Source organism: Stenella coeruleoalba, assembly GCF_951394435.1.
Source record: "Stenella coeruleoalba genome assembly, chromosome: 4".
Classification (NCBI taxonomy): Eukaryota; Metazoa; Chordata; class Mammalia; order Artiodactyla; family Delphinidae; genus Stenella; species Stenella coeruleoalba.
In genome coordinates, this window is record NC_137149.1 from 31,721,067 (window position 1) to 31,738,266 (window position 17,200).

Sequence of the window (17,200 nt, forward strand, 5' to 3'; positions counted from 1 at the left end):
TGATATTATTTATTTTCTTCACTGAATTAAGTGTTAGTAATGTATAAGCATCATCAAATTTGCTCTACTGTTCATACTTTCTGAGTTTAATTTCATGCACGATAGGCTGAAATTAGCTGTGTGTATATACTCAGACAGCAATTAATACTGAAAAATTAAAATTTCAATCAATCACGGACTGGCTGATACTAGATCCTCAATTATAACCCTTACAGCAGAGCTATTTTGAATGAAGTGGCAGCTCAATACATATTTGCTTGCTTTTTTGTGTTTTTTTGGTTGCAATTTGTTAAGGACTTTCATATATAAAATGTTGGTAAACTATGAGGGAATTTGTGCAACCTAGGTGTACATATATCATGATAGAATTATTTTTTATTTGATACATAAAAGGTAGGAATGGATGTCCTTATTCTGGGCTGGAAAATCATTATTCTGCTAGGTGTGCTTCATACAGTCTCCAGTTAATCTAGTAAATTATCAGCTCGCTCTTTATCTTCCACTTCTTCTAAATTGTGTCTCCTTTTCCAAAATTTTAGATGAGAGAAAGCTCATTGCCTAGGTATGATGCTCTGACCTGTCATATCTGCCTCACTCTCCGCAGCCTTTCTGCTTTGTTGACCTTCCTTTAGACCTTCCAGCATAAAGATCTGGTTTTTTCCAAGTCTTACTTCCTGACCATGGAGTGCAGCTTGGGAAAAATACACAAAGCTCATTGGCTCTACAACTACTTGATGATTTCCAACATTGGCTCAGTTTTGTTCCCTAGATAACCTGCTTACCAACTGACCCCAAAGACTATTCCAAACGTCTATCACTTTTCTCAAGCCCACCGCTGTAGGTATGTATACTCCCTTTATCTCTGCTCTGTCAGAGACAATAACAACAGCAGCTGGCACTTAGCACTTACTGCCAAGTGCCTTACAACAAAACTACACAGTAGATCTTTTATTCTTCTTTTGTAGGTGAGGACAACCTCAGAGAGGAAAAGAAACATACTTAAGGGCACAGAGCTCATAAGCACACACAGCTCATCAGATAGCCTCTGACTCTTGCCTTATTATCTTTTCCTTTGTTTTTCCCTTTATTATCTTTTAAAGTAGAATATTTTACACGTACAAAAATACATAATGTATATATAATTGTGAAAGTTAAATAATAAATGTCCACAATCTCATCATCTGATTTAGGAACTAGAACACAATCAGTACTGTTGCATCTACCTATGTGTCCCTCTCCCACCCTCAGGCCTCTCCCATCACTCCCAGAGGCTACCACTGTTTTCAGGTTTTTTTTTTTTTTTTTGCGGTATGCGGGCCTCTCACTGTTGTGGCCTCTCCCGTTGCGGAGCACAGGCTCCAGACACACAGGCTCAGCGGCCATGGCTCACGGGCCCAGCCGCTCCGCGGCATGTGGGATCTTCCCGGACTGGGGCACAAACCCGTGTCCCCTGCATCGGCAGGCAGACTCTCAACCACTGCGCCACCAGGAAAGCCCTGTTTTCAGTTTTGTATTCATTATTCCCTGGCTATTTTTAAACGTTCTATTTCAAAACAATTTAAAACACAGAAAAGTTTAAGGACTATTACAGGGTGGTCACGGGCGCGCAGAGGCCCGGTCGCGGGCTGCTAGGCCATGCCGAGCGGAGTGTGCAGCCGGCTCGCCTCAGCGCTGCGGGGGACATGGGCACAGCCGCCCGCGGTCGCCCAGAGGTGTGTGCACGCGTCGGTGTCGCGGCCGTCCTCAGACCAGAGCGAGAGGACAAGGGAACCGCCCCGCGTCTTCGACCCAGAGCTGCTGGAGTTCCTGGTGTGCCCATTCTCCAAGAAGCCGCTCCGATATGAGGCATCGCCAAATGAATTAATTAACGAAGAGTTAGAAATAGCCTATCCAATTATTGATGGGATTCCTAATATGATACCACAGGCGGTTAGGATGACACATCAAAATAAGAAGCAAGAAGAAATGGAGCAGGCATTAGCTCATACTTGAAAACGACAACACACACAACTAAATTTTCTAAATACCACCCACCTTTTAAAAAGTCAGAGTGGGGCTTCCCTGGTGGCGCAGTGGTTGAGAGTCCGCCTGCTCGATGCAGGGAACACGGGTTCGTGCCTCGGTCCGGGAAGATCCCACATGCCGCGGAGCGGCTGGGCCCGTGAGCCATGGCCGCTGAGCCTGCGCGTCCGGAGCCTGTGCTCCGCAACGGGAGAGGCCACAACAGTGAGAGGCTCACGTACCGCAAAAAAAAAAAAAAAAGCGAGGGCTTCCCTGGTGGCGCAGCGGTTGAGAGTTCGCGTGCCCTGGTCCGGGAAAATCCCACGTGCCGCGGAGCGGCTGGGCCCGTGAGCCATGGCCGCTGAGTCTGCGCATCCGGAACCTGTGCTCCGCAACGGGAGAGGCCGCAGCGGTGATAGGCCCGCGTACCGCAAAAAAAGAAAAAAAAAAAAAAGAGTGGCGCGTAATAAGTGGAGAAGAATGTTTCTGTCTCTTCCTACGTTGACTGTCCTTATTCCATTGGTCTCGTTAGCAGGGCTGTTATACTCGGCCTCTGTGGAAGACAACTTCCCACAGGGCTGCACTAGCACAGCCAGCCTGTATTTTACAGTCGGCTCTTGCCGATCACCATACCCGTTTATGTGTTCTTCCACCTTTGGACTTGGATGGGTATTAAACTCTTCAGGCATAATTAATCCAACCAGAGCCAAGATGGTGTATCCTAATGATATGCTTGAGTGTCTGTCTCTGAAAGCTCAACTACATGGAAATACTGGACACCCACTTAGTTTGCAAGAAAGATGCTTTGCCTAGCTTCTGTCAGAGGTTTAGGACTATGGGACGCTTAAGCTGCAGAGGCTTCTTTATTGTACTTTGGTTCTGCCCTTGTTCTTTGAAGGTTCTCATTTATACCTGGGGTATCAGGAGAAACATTTCAACAAAGTGTCTCGTTGGAAATTAATAGCCCCAGCCATCATCTGATGACTTTATTTCTTATCCCATTCATAATTAAAAGTTACTAATTTTAAATCTTATATGTTTATTTTACATTCAGAGTCTGGTAAAGTCACATGTTAAGGATAACTGAAATAATTCCAGAGGAGCTCTGTTGGAGTAGTTGTAGAGAAATGCATTTGAACTAATGTGGTATAAAACTGTAAAAAAATGGAAACTTCATGTATTTGCCAAAAAAAAAGACTATTACAAAATATTTCTGTATACTGTTCACTAAATTCAACAATTGTTATTATTTGTTTTCTTGTTTTCTTCATTTGTTCTCTTGTTCATTCTTTCATTTGTTTTCTTGTTTTGTGTCTCTATGCATATGGTTGTTGTTGTTATTTCTGAACCATTTGAGAATAAGTTGTAGATATTACACCTCTTTGCCTTGGGTGTATGTTTTCTAAAAACAAGGACATTCAATTATCAAAATCAGGAAATTAACACTGATGCATTACTATATTTAAGCTATAGCCCATTTTCAAATTTCACCAGTTATCCTAATAAATATCTTTTGTAGCCATTCTATTCCACCCCGCAAGCCCATCTCCCCATTATAGGATCTAGTCCAGGATCACATATTACATTTAGTTGAATTGTCTCTTCAGTCTCACTTAGTCTGGAACAGTTCTTCAGTCAATCTTTGTATTTCTTGACCTTGACATATTTGAACAGTTCAGGTCAATTATTTTGTAGAATGTCTGTCAATGTGGGTTTTCTTCATGATTTTCTTCATGGAATGTTTTTTCAGTTAGATGTAGGTGATGACCTTTTGGCAGTAATACTGTATGAGGTTGTGTCCTTTTCAATGCAACACTCAGAAAGCATATGGTGTCAGTGTTCTCCATTTTTGGTAATGTCGACTTTGTCTACTTGATTATGGTGATCTCTTCCAGGTTTATCCTCTCTAAAAGCACTATCTTCCCCTTTGTAATTAATAATAAGTAATTTGTGGAGAGATACTTTGAGACTATGTAGCTATCTTCGTCAAATTTCAACCCAATAGTTTTGGCATTCATTAACAATTTTGTCTGAATCAATTACTGCTATACTTGTGCTAAATGGTGATTTTCTACCTTATTCCTTCTACATGAGATTCTCCTGTAAGGGAGAAGTTTTCCTTCTTCCTTATTTATTTATTTATTATCAGAAGAAACTCGTCTATTTATTTAATCTCAGTATAAACATTCCTCACTAATCAGCATTTTCCCCTCTGTCATATGTCAAGTTTTCATATGTTCTCGGGTCTTTCTTGACTTTCTCTTTTGTTCAATGATCATTTGGCCTTCTCTGTGCCAAAACAACACTATCTCAATTATTATGGCTTCATCATTAGTTTCAGTGTCTGGTTGACCAAGTTTTCTCCTTCAGTAAAAATTGAAAAGTGCCTTGGTTATTCTTCCTTTTCCATGTAAACATCAGAATCAACTGTCATGTTTCACAAAACCTCTGTTGATATTTTAATTAGGATTACATTAACTCTGCACGTCAATTTGGGGAGAACAACTTTCTTTTAAAAGAAATTGAGCCTTCCTTTCCATGAACATAGCATATTTCTCCACTTACTTAGGTCTTCTGAGTGTCTTTTGATAACATTTTATATTTTTTTCTGTGTAGGCTTTATATATCTTTTATTAGATTTCATTTTAGATATCTATTTTAAGCTATTTAAATGTAATCTCTTTCTAAATTATGTTTTCTATGTGCATGTTGTTACAGAATTGTTTTCTGAATACTTGTTAAATTTTATATAAATGCAACTGAATGTTGCATATTGATCTTATGGTAAATTCTTATTACTTCTAATAAGCAGTCTTTTAGATTTTTTTACATAGGCTATCACATCCTTTTTGAAAAAATGCAGTCCTTTGTCTTCCTTTCCAATCTTTTTGTCTTTGATTTCTTTTTGTCTTTCAGCATGAGATTAATAAAATGGGCAGGGGACCGTGCACAATGCTGGGTTGTTGCTTCATTACCCAGAATCCATCGGGGTCCCCACTACAGTTTGGAACCATCTAGTGGTGATCGTCCACTCCAGTTTCCATATTGATGGGAAGGATTCAGGGTCTGCAGCTGACTGGACTTCAAGAAAGCACCAGTGATTCCAGGAAATGCTGGCCAGTTGGCAATAGTTTTGTTGGCCCAGTTTGGGAATATTGAGTTGGTAGATCACTGAGCTAGCAGGATTCAAACTTCACCTCCCCTCTGGCTTTTGTGTTATTTTCCTGCCAGGCTCCTTCCTTCACCCCCTGTCATATTCCATTCCCCAACCTCAGAATAAGAACTTTACTCTCCTTCCTTCCTACCACCTGTGGCGTTTGGTGGTGGGTAGGAGCAAATTCTTCATTCTATAATCTCAGAATTCATGATATCCTGGGTGTATTTTCATAGGATTTTACTGTATTTATTTGTGTGTTTCCCCCTCTCCTTCCACTATGGTAAACTTCAAAAGGTTGAGTATTTTTATATTTCATTCTAGCCGTATGTATGCTAGAAGAGTTCCTAGCATGCAGGAACCCAAGAACATTTATTAAATAAAATGAGCAAATGGACACTGAAATTTTCCATTACATGGTTAATTTCTTCCTATAATTATATCAACTATTGCTTTAAATTTTTAAGGTTTTTTTTAATCAGATGCATACAAAATTAAAATTGTTGCAGCATCTTGATGAACTCAGTCTCTCTTAATAATGTTTTTAGTGTTTTGTTTTTTATATTTTGGTCATGAAACCTATTTCAAGGCAGTGCGCTCAGAGGTCCCGCAGATCTGTCTCTTGTTTCAACAGTGTTTGGACGGAACAGACCCAGGGAGGCCTCTTCCTCCAAGCCTCCGACTACCCTCCATCTTTTTTCCAGTGGCAACTTTCAGAACCAGCCCCTCAGTTATCCTCGGCCTCTGGGACCAGTCAGCACTGTTTTTCGAACTTAACTCCTTATTACCCATCAACCAGATTCCTCAGAATTATTCCATCGAGGTGGAAGCCGCCTTCACCCACCTGGTCACCTTGCATGGGCTGGCCTCCTACACCTACCTGTCTCTGGGCTTCTATTTCCACCACAGCTCTGGAGGGCTTGGGCCACGTTTTCCACAAATTGGCTGAGAAGAAGCAGGAGGGCGCCAAGCCTCTCTTGAAAATGAAAAACCAGTGCAGCGGCTGTGCCCTCTTCCAGGATGGGCAGAAGCCATCTCAAGATGAGTGGAATAAGACCCAGGACACTATGGAAGCTGCCATTCTCATGGAGAAGAAGCTGAACCAGGCCCTTTTAGATCTGCTTGCTCTGGGTTCTGCCGCGCAGACCCTCAGCTCTGTGACTTCCTGGAGAGCCACCTCCTAGATGAGGAGGTGAAACTCATCAAGAAGATGGGCAACCACCTGACTAACTTCCGATGGCTCTCTGGTCCCCAGGCTGGGCTGTGTGAGTATCTCTTCCAAAGGCTCACCGTCAAGCATGACTAAGAAGGAGCCTCTGGAGCCCAGCGGCCTTTGAGGAGCCCTCTGGTGCCAGGGCTTCTGCCTGAAGCCTCTCTCTGCAGCCACTATGCAGTCTTTTAACCACCCTGGAGCCCTCCCCCAAGCCTTGGACCAAATGGAAACAGTAAAGCTTTTTGCAGCAACAAAACAAAACAAAAAACTCGCCCCCAAAACAAAACCCACCCCCCACCCCCATTTCGATACTAACATGACAACAAGCTTTCTTTTGGTTACTATCTGCCACATATGTCTTTTCACTTACTTTTACTTTCAACCTTTTTATGTCCTTATGTTTTTTAAAAAATTTTTATTTATTTTTTATTTTTGGCTGCATTGGGTCCTCATTGCTGTGTGCGGCCGTTCTCTAGTCCCGGCGAGCGGAGGCTACTCTTCGTTGCAGGGCGCGGGCTTCTCATTGCGGTGGCTTCTCTTGTTGTGGAGCACGGGCGCTAGGCACGCACGCTTCAGTAGTTGTGGCACGAGGCCTCAGTAGTTGTGGCACACGGGCTTAGTTGCTCCGCGGCATGTGAGATCTTCCCCGACCAGGGCTCGAACCCGTGTCCCCTGCCTTGGCAGGTGGATTCTTAACCACTGTGTCACCAGGGAAGCCCCTGTCCTTATGTTTTATGTCCCTCTCTATTAAACAGTATTTAGCTGGATTTTTAAAAATATAATTGTACAATCAGTCATTTATCTGGTGAGTTATTTTCTTTAACCTAGTATACCCAAAGTATTAGTTCAACCAGGTACTCTTTTAAGAACTTTACTTTCATTAACTCATTTAACTCTCATTTTACTGATTTACCTTGTTTTACAGATTAGGAAACTGCAGCAGAGAGAGGTCAAAAAATTTGGCCAAGGTCACATAGCTAGGTAGATTTCTGAGCTGGGATTTGAGCTTGAGTTGTTAACTATACCATAAAGGAGGGATAAAACCAAAACGTTGTTTTTGGCAAAAGAAAATTTTATTTTTGCTTTTTTTAAAAATAAATTTATTTATTTTGTTTATTTTTATTTTTGGTTGCATGGGTCTTCATTGCTGCGGGGGGGCTTTCTCCAGTTGTGGTGAATGGGGGCTACTCTTCACTGCAGTCCACAGGCTTCTCATTGCTGTGGCTTCTCTTGTTGCGGAGCACAGGCTCTAGGCATGTGGGCCTCAGTTGTTGTGGCACGTAGGCTCAGTAGTTGTGGCGCATGGGCTTAGTTGCTCTGCGGCATGTGGGATCTTCCCAGACCAGGGCTCAAACCCATGTCCCCTGCACTGGCAGGCAGATTCCTAACCACTGTGCCACCAGGGAAGCCCTTGCTTTTTTTTTGCTTTTTTTTTTTTTTTTTTTTTTGCGGTACGCGGGCCTCTCACTGTTGTGGCCTCTCCAGCTGCGGAACACAGGCTCCGGATGCGCAGCCTCAGCGGCCATGGCTCACAGGCCCAGCCGCTCCACAGCATGTGGGATCTTCCTGGACCGGGGCACAAACCCGTGTCCCCTGCATCGGCAGGCAGACTCTCAACCACTGCGCCACCAGGGAAGCCCTCCCTTGCTTTTTTTAATGCTAGTGATTTTCGCGTTTTTTCATGTAGTACTTGGCTTTTTGCATTTCTTCTCTAGTCTATTTTTCATATTCTTTGTCTATTTTTATCTTGGAGTCATAAAGCTCCTTGCCTTAACCACAATAACATGTATTTTTATTTAATAAAATTTTCATTTTACCAGAGATAATTTCCCAGTTAACATTTTAATTTCCTAAGGAAATTTAGGAGAGTTATACAATTCCCTTTTCAAAGAAAACATACCTCTGCTCTCCTTCATCCTCACTATCAGGAAATCCTCAGCTATTATTATACAGTTCCTGAGCTCAAATTTCCATAAGGATAACATGGAGAAAGAAAAAAAGCATATGTTCTTCTGTTCTGTATATTATATAAAATATCATTTCTGGATGGCTATAAAATTAAATAAAAAATATATTAGATATAACAAAGAACTAAATCTATTTAATATGCCATAAGCATCATATGGTATAATGAATAAATGGACACAACTACTATTTGCGTTATTTTAAGGAATAAAACAAAATTTAAAAAAAGTTTTAAAGGTAGAGATTAATGATCATGCAAGATATAAAAAGGAATACTTTATTTTCAAGAATGAGCCACTATAGAGATCCTTTATGGAGAGATCCAAAGTCTTATTTGATTTTTACAACAAACAAAAGTTTAAGAAATTAAAGAATCATGCAGTCCCATTTTGAGGCTCTCAACATTTGTCGTGGTCAGAAACTCTCCTGGGAAAACAGCACAGTTTAGGAAGGTTGCCATCTAGTGTTCACTTTTAGAATTGGTCCCACAAAATTAGTGTAACCTGAACAGATTATTTCAAAATGTAGTTAGAGGAAAACATAGGAAAAACACTCTTTGACATAAACCACAGCAAGATCTTCTTTGATCCACCTTCTAGAGTAACAGAAATAAAAACAAAAATAAGCAAATGGGACCTAATTAAACTTAAGAGCTTTTGCACAGCAAAGGAAACCATAAACAAGACAAAAAGACAACCCTCAGAATGGGAGAAAATATTTGCAAATGAAACAACAGAAAAAGGATTAATCTCAAAAATATACAAACAGCTCATGGAGCTCAATATCCAAAAAAAAATCTAGTTAAAAAATGGGCAGAAGACCTAAATAGACATTTCACCAAGTAAGACCTACAGATGGCCAAGAGACACATGAAAAGATGCTCAACATCACTAATTATTAGAGAAATGCAAATCAAAACTGCAATGAGGTATCACCTCACGCCAGTCAGAATGGCCATTATCAAAAAAGCTAGAAACAATAAACGCTGGAAAGGGTGTGGTGAAAAGGGAACCCTCCTACACTGTTGGTGGGAATGTAAATTGATACAACCACCAAGGAAAACAGTATGGAGGTTCCTTAAAAAAACTAAAAGTAGAACTACCATATGACCCAGCAATCCCACTACTGGGCATATACCCTGAGAAAACCATAATTCAAAAAGAGTCATGTACCACAATGTTCACTGCAGCACTATTTACAATAGCCAGGACATGGAAGCAGCCTAAGTGTTCATCAACAGATGAATGGATAAAGAAGATGTGGCTCATATATACAATGGAATATTACTCAGCCATAAAAAGACACAAAATTGAGTTATTTGTAGTGAGGTGGATGGACCTAGAGTCTGTCATACAGAGTGAAGTTAAGTCAAAAAGAGAAAAACAAATACTGTATGCTAACGCATATATAAGGAATCTAAAAAAAGAAAAATGGTACTGATGAAACTAGTTGCAGGACAGGAATAAAGAGGTAGACACGAGAATGGGCTTGATGACATGGGGTGGGAGGGCGAAGCTGGGACAAAGTGAGAGTGGCATCGACATAGATGCACTACTGAATGTAAAATATTTGGCTGGTGGGAAGCAGCAGCATAGCAGACAGGGAGGCTGGGAGGGAGGCTCAAGAGGGAGGGGATATGGGGACATGTGTATGCATATGGCTGATTCACTTTGTTGTGCTAACACGGTATTGTGAAGCAGTTATACTCCAATAAAGAACTATTTTTAAAAAAATGTAGTTAAGATCTTGACTCTTTGAAATTGGAGCCAGAGATCAAGAGAGGGTTTCCTGAGGTAACTGAGAATTTTTTAAATTAAGGAAAGAGAGGAGGAGGTTACTAAAGATGTGTGTACATACGTGTGAGGACCGCAATGAATGAGGATAGACAATGGAAAGAGAAAATGGCAAATGCCCAGGACTCTTTAGGGAGAATAAAGAATGTGAGAAGGCTGAGGGTCAAATCTTTGAAGCAGTAGAAAAATAGTGAAATTAGTCTTTGAAATGTATTAGTTGGGAAATTTTTAAAATAAAGTGTATTAGATGTTTACAACTTTTGAAGGATTTCTGTTTTAGATAATAAAAAGTTACCATTTATTGAGTATTTAGTGAGTACCAGATATTCTAAATGCTTTGCATGTAATACATACTTGACTTCTGTAATTACTCTGTTACCCCCATTTTAAAGATGAGAAAATTGAGGTACAGAAAGGTTACAAAGCTGGTAAGTGACAAAACATTGTCATTTGATTTTTCTAAACCAAGAGGCTGGTTCCAATATCCATGCTCTTAACACACATGCTATACACTTCCATCTATTTTTATTTTCATTGGATAAAACCTCTCCCTTGTCTAGAAATCAAATGACTATCGAGCACAAATAGCTGGACCCCTCACCCCACCTTGCTGTCTACCTTTGAAAGAAAGAAAGAAATTAAGCAGGTTGATATGAAGTTGTTGCTTGCCAAGTAGTTATTCCTCCTTAGGCTGGTCAAAGAATCCCCAGTTTTCCTCAGTGAATCATCCCTTCCCCGTCTTTCCCTATAGTTTCTGTGGGGATAACATTCCCTACTCTGCTGCTCCAGCCCAAGTTCCAGAAGACTTAGGCTCAGTTTGGCCAATCAGAACATACACATACCAGCCCTCCTCCCCAGCTGTGTGATTAGTTCTAGAATAGGCAGGAAAATTGTCCGGGACAAACTAATGAGACTCTCAGTCCAAGGATATTTCCTAGAACGACAGACTTGCCTCTCCTGGCTCCTCTCTTTCTGCTGTGGTTGCTAGGCTAGGGCACAAGCGTGGAGCTGTTGTTGACTAAACTGATACTCCTTGATGAGCACTTTCCTGAGAGTAAAATCGACACAGTGGAAAGTAGAGACAAGAGATAAATAGACACAGTCCTAATATCCCTTGAGTACCTAGAACCAGCTGTGCTTGAAGCTTGCACTGCCTCTGGACTTCTCAGTTCCTCACGCCAGTAAGGTCACTTTCCGCTTAAATGCATTTGAATGTCTTCAGTCACTTGCAACCAAAAGACTCTTGACTCATTTTATTGGTTAAATAAAATAGTTAATTACTACAGATTTTCCTCTAATCATTCTGATTAACAAACATTTATAGTACCTCTAATTTGATGTCCAAATAAAAAAAAAACTTGGCCTTGTTTTTATATAAGTGTGTATATACCACACATGCACATGCACACACAAACACACAGAGTAAGGCAAAAATGGAGTAAATATATCAAAGATTTTATTCATCTTGGTTTCTTTCTCTTTAGATAAAATGACCTTTTTATGATTTGATGAAACAGAAAACATACTTGCATATATTTTTCTATATATTTTTTGCTCTATCCAGGTTTTCTCTTGAATGCAACAGAGAATTATTTTGCTGTTTCTTGCATCCCAGTGTTTGGAGGTCAGCATAAGTTTTGCTGCATTAATTTTGTTTCTTTTTAACATGCTGGCTTCACTCTCCTCAGGTTTGATCTTTCAATTTCTTTCCTACATCTGACTATTCCAGGTTAAATGCTGGGATGTACACACACATTTAATAGAGCAGTACTGTAAGTTCAGGCAGACTTTCATCTCTCTGTCTCCTGTAAGAATTATGAGCGCTATCAAGTAACAATTGTACCCTGCTTTACTTTGTTTCATCTTTTAGCTTTCAATGCCTAGTTTTAACTGTCCTTCCTCTTCTAATCATAAATCAGATCCCACTGTACTTATCTTAAGAGCAGCTGTTGTACTGAAGGAAACAGATCAGTATCACTAATTTAAATCTAAATTTACTTTGGAGGAAATAGTTCATTAAAGTTACTGTACCTAGATATATCAAGAATCTAGTTCTCAAGTTGTGTTTCTGCATAAATTACGAAATGAGACATAAATGAGTGCCCTGGAGAAACTATAGACATAAGCACTGTCTTAGTCTGTTCAGTTGGTTGTAACAAAATTCCCCAGACTGGGTAGCTTAGAAAAAACAGACATTTATTTCTTACAGTTATGTATGGAGGCTGGGAAGTCTAAGATTAAGGCGCCAGCAGGGTTGAGTTGTCATGAGAGCCCTCTTCCTGGTTCATAGCTGGTGTCTTCCCACTGTGTCCTCACATATTTGAAAGGGCTAGGGAGCTCTCTGGGGTCTCTTTTATATCCCATTCATGACGGTTCCACCTGTGGAATTAATTGAGGAAGCTCAGCTAAAACTGGAATCAGGACAGGCCTGTAGGGGGAGCTCTCACATCCTGCCATACATCATCAATCATCACTTCAACTAGGAAGAGACTTCTGCCTATATTTACAACAGGAAGGTGCCTCTACCATCCAGTAGGAAGAAGAAAACTCTCTGCCCCATGACAGCCCAGCCAATCTGAGACAGTGACAGCCCAATGAATAAAAAGCCTCCATACTTTGGACTCCAATGGACTCTTTGGTTACCACAGCCCCTCCCAACTCCCACCTTTCCCCTATAAAGGCAAGTTCCCCTTCCCCGTTCTCTGGATTTACCTGTGCTCTGCCATGGTTCACGTATCCTGGATTGCAATTCCTCTGCTATTTCTGAATAAACTCAGTTTTGCTGGTAATATAACTGGCTATTATGTTTTTAAAGTTGATTACCCTTATGACCTAATTACCTCCCAAAGAAAGGCCCTCCCTCCTAATACCATCACTTTGGAGTTTGGATTCAAAATATGAATTTGGGGGTGGGGGACACACAAATATCAAGTCCATAGCAAACACTATGACACACTGGTTTGAAGAGCAGAAGCTTTGTCTTTGAGGCTCCATGATGCCTTCCTTTCTTCTACCTTTTCTTTTAACAACATTAACTTTGTGTTTTATTGGACTTAATGTTATTAGTGTGTCTTTTCATATTATCTTGAAATGTGTTCTTATAATTCCAAAATAAACATTTACTCTTAAATATTGGAATTCTTGTTCTACAACTCTTGCTTTCATGAATTTCATGTACTAAAATATCCAAGTGGAATAATTTTTGTGTGAAGTGACTTCTCTGGAAGTCATGCCCAATAAAGTTAACCAAGAATACAGCTTTTATGGAAGAGTGAGGAGCTTGATTTGGGATCCTGTGACTCTTATGTTGCTAGATTGCTCAACCTAGAAAGGGGCAAATCCTAAAATAGGGACGATTTTTCAGTATTACAACATAATAACACAGCATGGGCTTCGGACTGGCTTGTGTGAAATGACCCTGTGGGTTTCTCAGAACACCACCTCACAAAAACTCAGACCAGTGTGACCTACCTAGTGTCCTGGACATCCGGGGAGAAAAGAATTAGGGGTGAGGAGAGGGCTGGGCGGAAGGGAAGGGGAAAGGAGGAGGAGGAAGAAAGAAAGAGAACTGTGTTTAACATTTCATCATCTTAGGGCAAACCCTGAGTATCTGCAAACTTGTAAATAGCAGGATAATGTTCCCTCACTGAAATTAGGACCTTGTTTTTATGTTATGAATTTATAATTTCCTAATTGCTATTGATATTTGTTGCAACTTAAAACAAGCAGATATTCTTGTAAATTAGATTTGCCTATTATAAACTAATGGATGTCTCAGGTTCAATACAATTTTTGCTTAGTTCCTTATTGTATGAAAGTATTTTAGTTTTGATTACTGTAAAAATATGCATAATTAAATTGGCTTCTCTGTGATTAAATATTTCATAACTTCCTTTATTTGATTTGTAATTTTTACTGATAAAGTGGTTATTTTCAAAAGTAAATGAAGGCAAATGATTGCAGTAAACAGTGAAATTATTTAAGTATTTGTAAGTAAATATCTAAGGTATTTCCTCTAAAATGGGTCATTTATAAAGCAGACACGTGTTTATAAATATAGTTTAGGCACAATATATTAAGTTTATGCAATATTTTTTCCAAAACAGTTAATAAACTTTTTGTTAACCTACTGCTGTTTAAAAAAATTACTTCAAAACTTATTGGCTTAAAACAACCACAACTTTGTTATGCCTCACAGTTCGTGGATTGGGATTTGGCTACGGCTTGTTGATTTCTCTACTTGGACTGGACTGGAATGTCCAGGAGGGCTGCTTCACTCACATTTGTCACTTGGGCTAAGATGGATTGAATAGGTCTTACTGGAATGGCTCTCCTACGGTCAGATATTTGGGGCTTTGGTTCCCCCTGCTGGCTGCATTCCTTGGTCTTCTCCAGATAGCATTAGAAGCTCTATTTCTCCATGTGGCCTCTCTCTAGTTCTTCTGGCAAAGTAGCTTAGACTCAAGTTGTCAGGTGTAAGCCTGGAACAGATACACGGTCGCTTCTGCCGCATTCTGTTGGCTAAAGTAAATCACAGGGTCAGCATGAATTCAGGGTGGAAGAGAACTACACAGGGTGTGAATACCAGGATGAGCAGTTCATCATGGGAGAGGAGGTACCTTGTGGAGTTCAGCTACTTCGGTCCATGTGTCCCTCGATGGCATCATTTCATGCATCCTCAAGGGTAAAACTGAATATTTCTCCGGATGTATCCTTTGTGTTATCTGAGGCTTAAGAAATGCCGTTCAGAAAAAGAGCACTTAGTTTAATAATTTGGGAGACAGTAGAAATGATAGCCCTTCTCTTGGGTTTATAATGGCTTACTAAAAACAATAAGGATTTTGCAGTATAAAAATATATGTACTTTGTTTAACCTGGCATTTCCCAAACATTTAAGTGCATAGAACTGTGCCTGGCACTTAGTAATCACTTATAAATATTTGTTGAATGAGATTTATCCATTTTTCACAAAACATACATGTATATTACAAAGAATTGGTGTTTCCAGGAAAGAACTTTGTGAAAGGAGTATGTGATTCTGGGTTTCCTCCTGATCTACAGCCCCCATCTAGGGGCTTCCTAATGAATTAATTGTTGTACTTTAGTATGACCCCATCTCCTGGCTGCAGGTGACTAGACTCGCATGGGTACCTGACTCAAAGGCAGTTGTCTACAGGCTGGCTAGCAACTTGAAAGATAGCCTGGCAAAAGAGCTTTCACCAAAAGTAGTCTGAATTGGATTGTGATCAGCAGAGCAAATTAGATCCCGTCACTTGGGTAGTTTGAATGTGGGAAAATCAGTCAGTTAGTTGGCCGGGGTAGGAGCCGTAGAAGCAGAAGCAGAGAACACATGAGTTTCCATTGTACGCAACCCTAGGTTGCTGTTTCCTCATGATCCTGGTTTTGTGGCTGCTGAAAACACTTCCTATTTCCCTTTCTTCCTCCATCTTTAGAATAAAACCCATTAACTGTGGTAGCCCAACTATGTCCCTATTTCTTAGTATCTGAAAGAGTCTAATATGTGATGTCAGGGAGGCCTGATGCTCTCTTATTCAGAATGAGAAAACAGTCTATTCAATTATCTACTCAGGGAAGAAGTACCACTATGATGCGCTCTCTTCAGAAGCCTGTAAACACAGCCGGAACTGCTACTAGTGGTGCCAATAATAGGTAGAATGGTAGGGTAGGCCGGCACACAAATTGCTCAGGAAGTTCTTTCAACTGTTGTAGGAAACTCTTTGGTTAATAGCTTCAGGAGAAACACTTAATGAACAAATACTGATGTATTATTATTAACTAAAATCCACAATTTATTCAGATTTTCTTAGCTTCTACTTAATTCATTTCTATGCTCCAGGTTCCCATCCAGGATATCGCATTGCATTTAGTTGTCGTGTCTCCTTAGGCTCCTCCTGGCTGTGACAGTTTCTCAGACTTACCTTGTTTCTGATGATCTTGACAGTTTTGAGTACCGATCAGGTATTTTGTAGGTTATTCCTCTGTTGGTATTTGTCTGATGTATTCCTCATGATTCGACGGTAGCCATGGGTTTTTGAAGGAGGATCACAGAGGTAAAGTGTTATTTTCATCACATCACATTAAGACTGCATACCATCAACATGACTTATCACTGTTGATGTCGATCTTGATTACCTGGTTGAGGTAGTGTTTGTCAAGTTTATTCACTGTAAAGTTGCTCTTTTCCTCTCCGTTTCCATAATGTACATTTGGAAGGAAGTGTGCAGGAAAAGACCAATGCCTCAGCTCCAGGAAGTAAGGTAGGAGGAGTTCCCTCTTACTTGTGGAAGAGTCATCTTTTTTGCTCTACTCAGACCTTCAGCTGATTGGATGAAGACCACCACATTAGAGGGGCAAGCTACTCAGTCTACTGATTCAAATGTTAATCTCATCCAGAAACACAGACACACCCAGAATAATGTTTAACCAATATCTGGGCACCCCATGACCCAGTCAAGTTGACACAAAATTAGCCATCACACTACCTTTCACCTAATACTTTTATCAGTCGCTAATGGTTATTGCCTATATCAATTACCCCCTCAGGTGTATTTTTGGCCGTGCCACACAGCGCGGGATCTCATTTCCCAAACCAGGGATCGAACCCGTGACCCCTGCAGTGGAAGCTCCAAGTCCTAACCACTGGACCACCAGGGAATTCCCTCGTCAGTTGTTTAAAATGGTGATTTTTAAATGCCAACATTCCTTCTGCATTTATTAGCTAAAATTCTATCAGTCTGAGCTTTCCCTTATCAACTATTTGATTACCCTGAAATACAGTTTGTACAGAAAGGGTGCGATAAATATATCCTTTTTTTAAAGAAAAATATTTGTTTATTTATTTGGTTGCATGGGGTCTTGGTTGCATGGGGTCTTAGTTACGGCAGGCGGGCTTCTTTGTTGCAGTACGTGGGCTCCTTAGTTGCAGTAGTCGGGCTCCTTAGTTGCGGTAGTCGGGCTCCTTAGTTGCAGTTTGCAGGCTCCTTAGTTGTGGCATGTGAACTCTTAGTTGCGGCATGCATGTGGGATCTAGTTCCCTGACCAGGGATCGAATCC

At 40.5% G+C, this 17,200-nt stretch overlaps 2 protein-coding genes and 1 pseudogene across 4 annotated transcripts in view; 2 read left to right on the plus strand and 1 right to left on the minus strand.

The window, feature by feature from the left end:
- Positions 1-2,636, minus strand: part of SGMS2 (sphingomyelin synthase 2) — a 155,798-nt gene extending 153,162 nt beyond the window's left edge. Inside the window, exon 1 of one of the 2 annotated variants that reach the window (XM_079921073.1) lies at positions 2,035-2,636. The gene's annotated coding sequence lies outside the window, so the exon portion shown is untranslated. The remainder of the gene's footprint in view (positions 1-2,034) is intronic. The other variant, XM_079921074.1, reaches the window with a different exon arrangement.
- LOC307186205 (protein preY, mitochondrial-like) lies at positions 243-2,022 on the plus strand. The gene is made up of 2 exons (XM_079921079.1): positions 243-1,287; positions 1,507-2,022. Exon 2 carries the CDS (start codon positions 1,636-1,638, stop codon positions 1,990-1,992), a length of 357 nt encoding a protein of 118 aa, XP_079777205.1. The 5' UTR covers positions 243-1,287; positions 1,507-1,635; the 3' UTR covers positions 1,993-2,022.
- On the plus strand, positions 2,356-2,696 carry LOC307186206 (phosphatidylinositol N-acetylglucosaminyltransferase subunit Y-like; annotated as a pseudogene). The gene has a single exon. The product of its transcript is annotated as a phosphatidylinositol N-acetylglucosaminyltransferase subunit Y-like (transcript).
- The last annotated feature ends 14,504 nt before the right edge of the window (positions 2,697-17,200 follow it).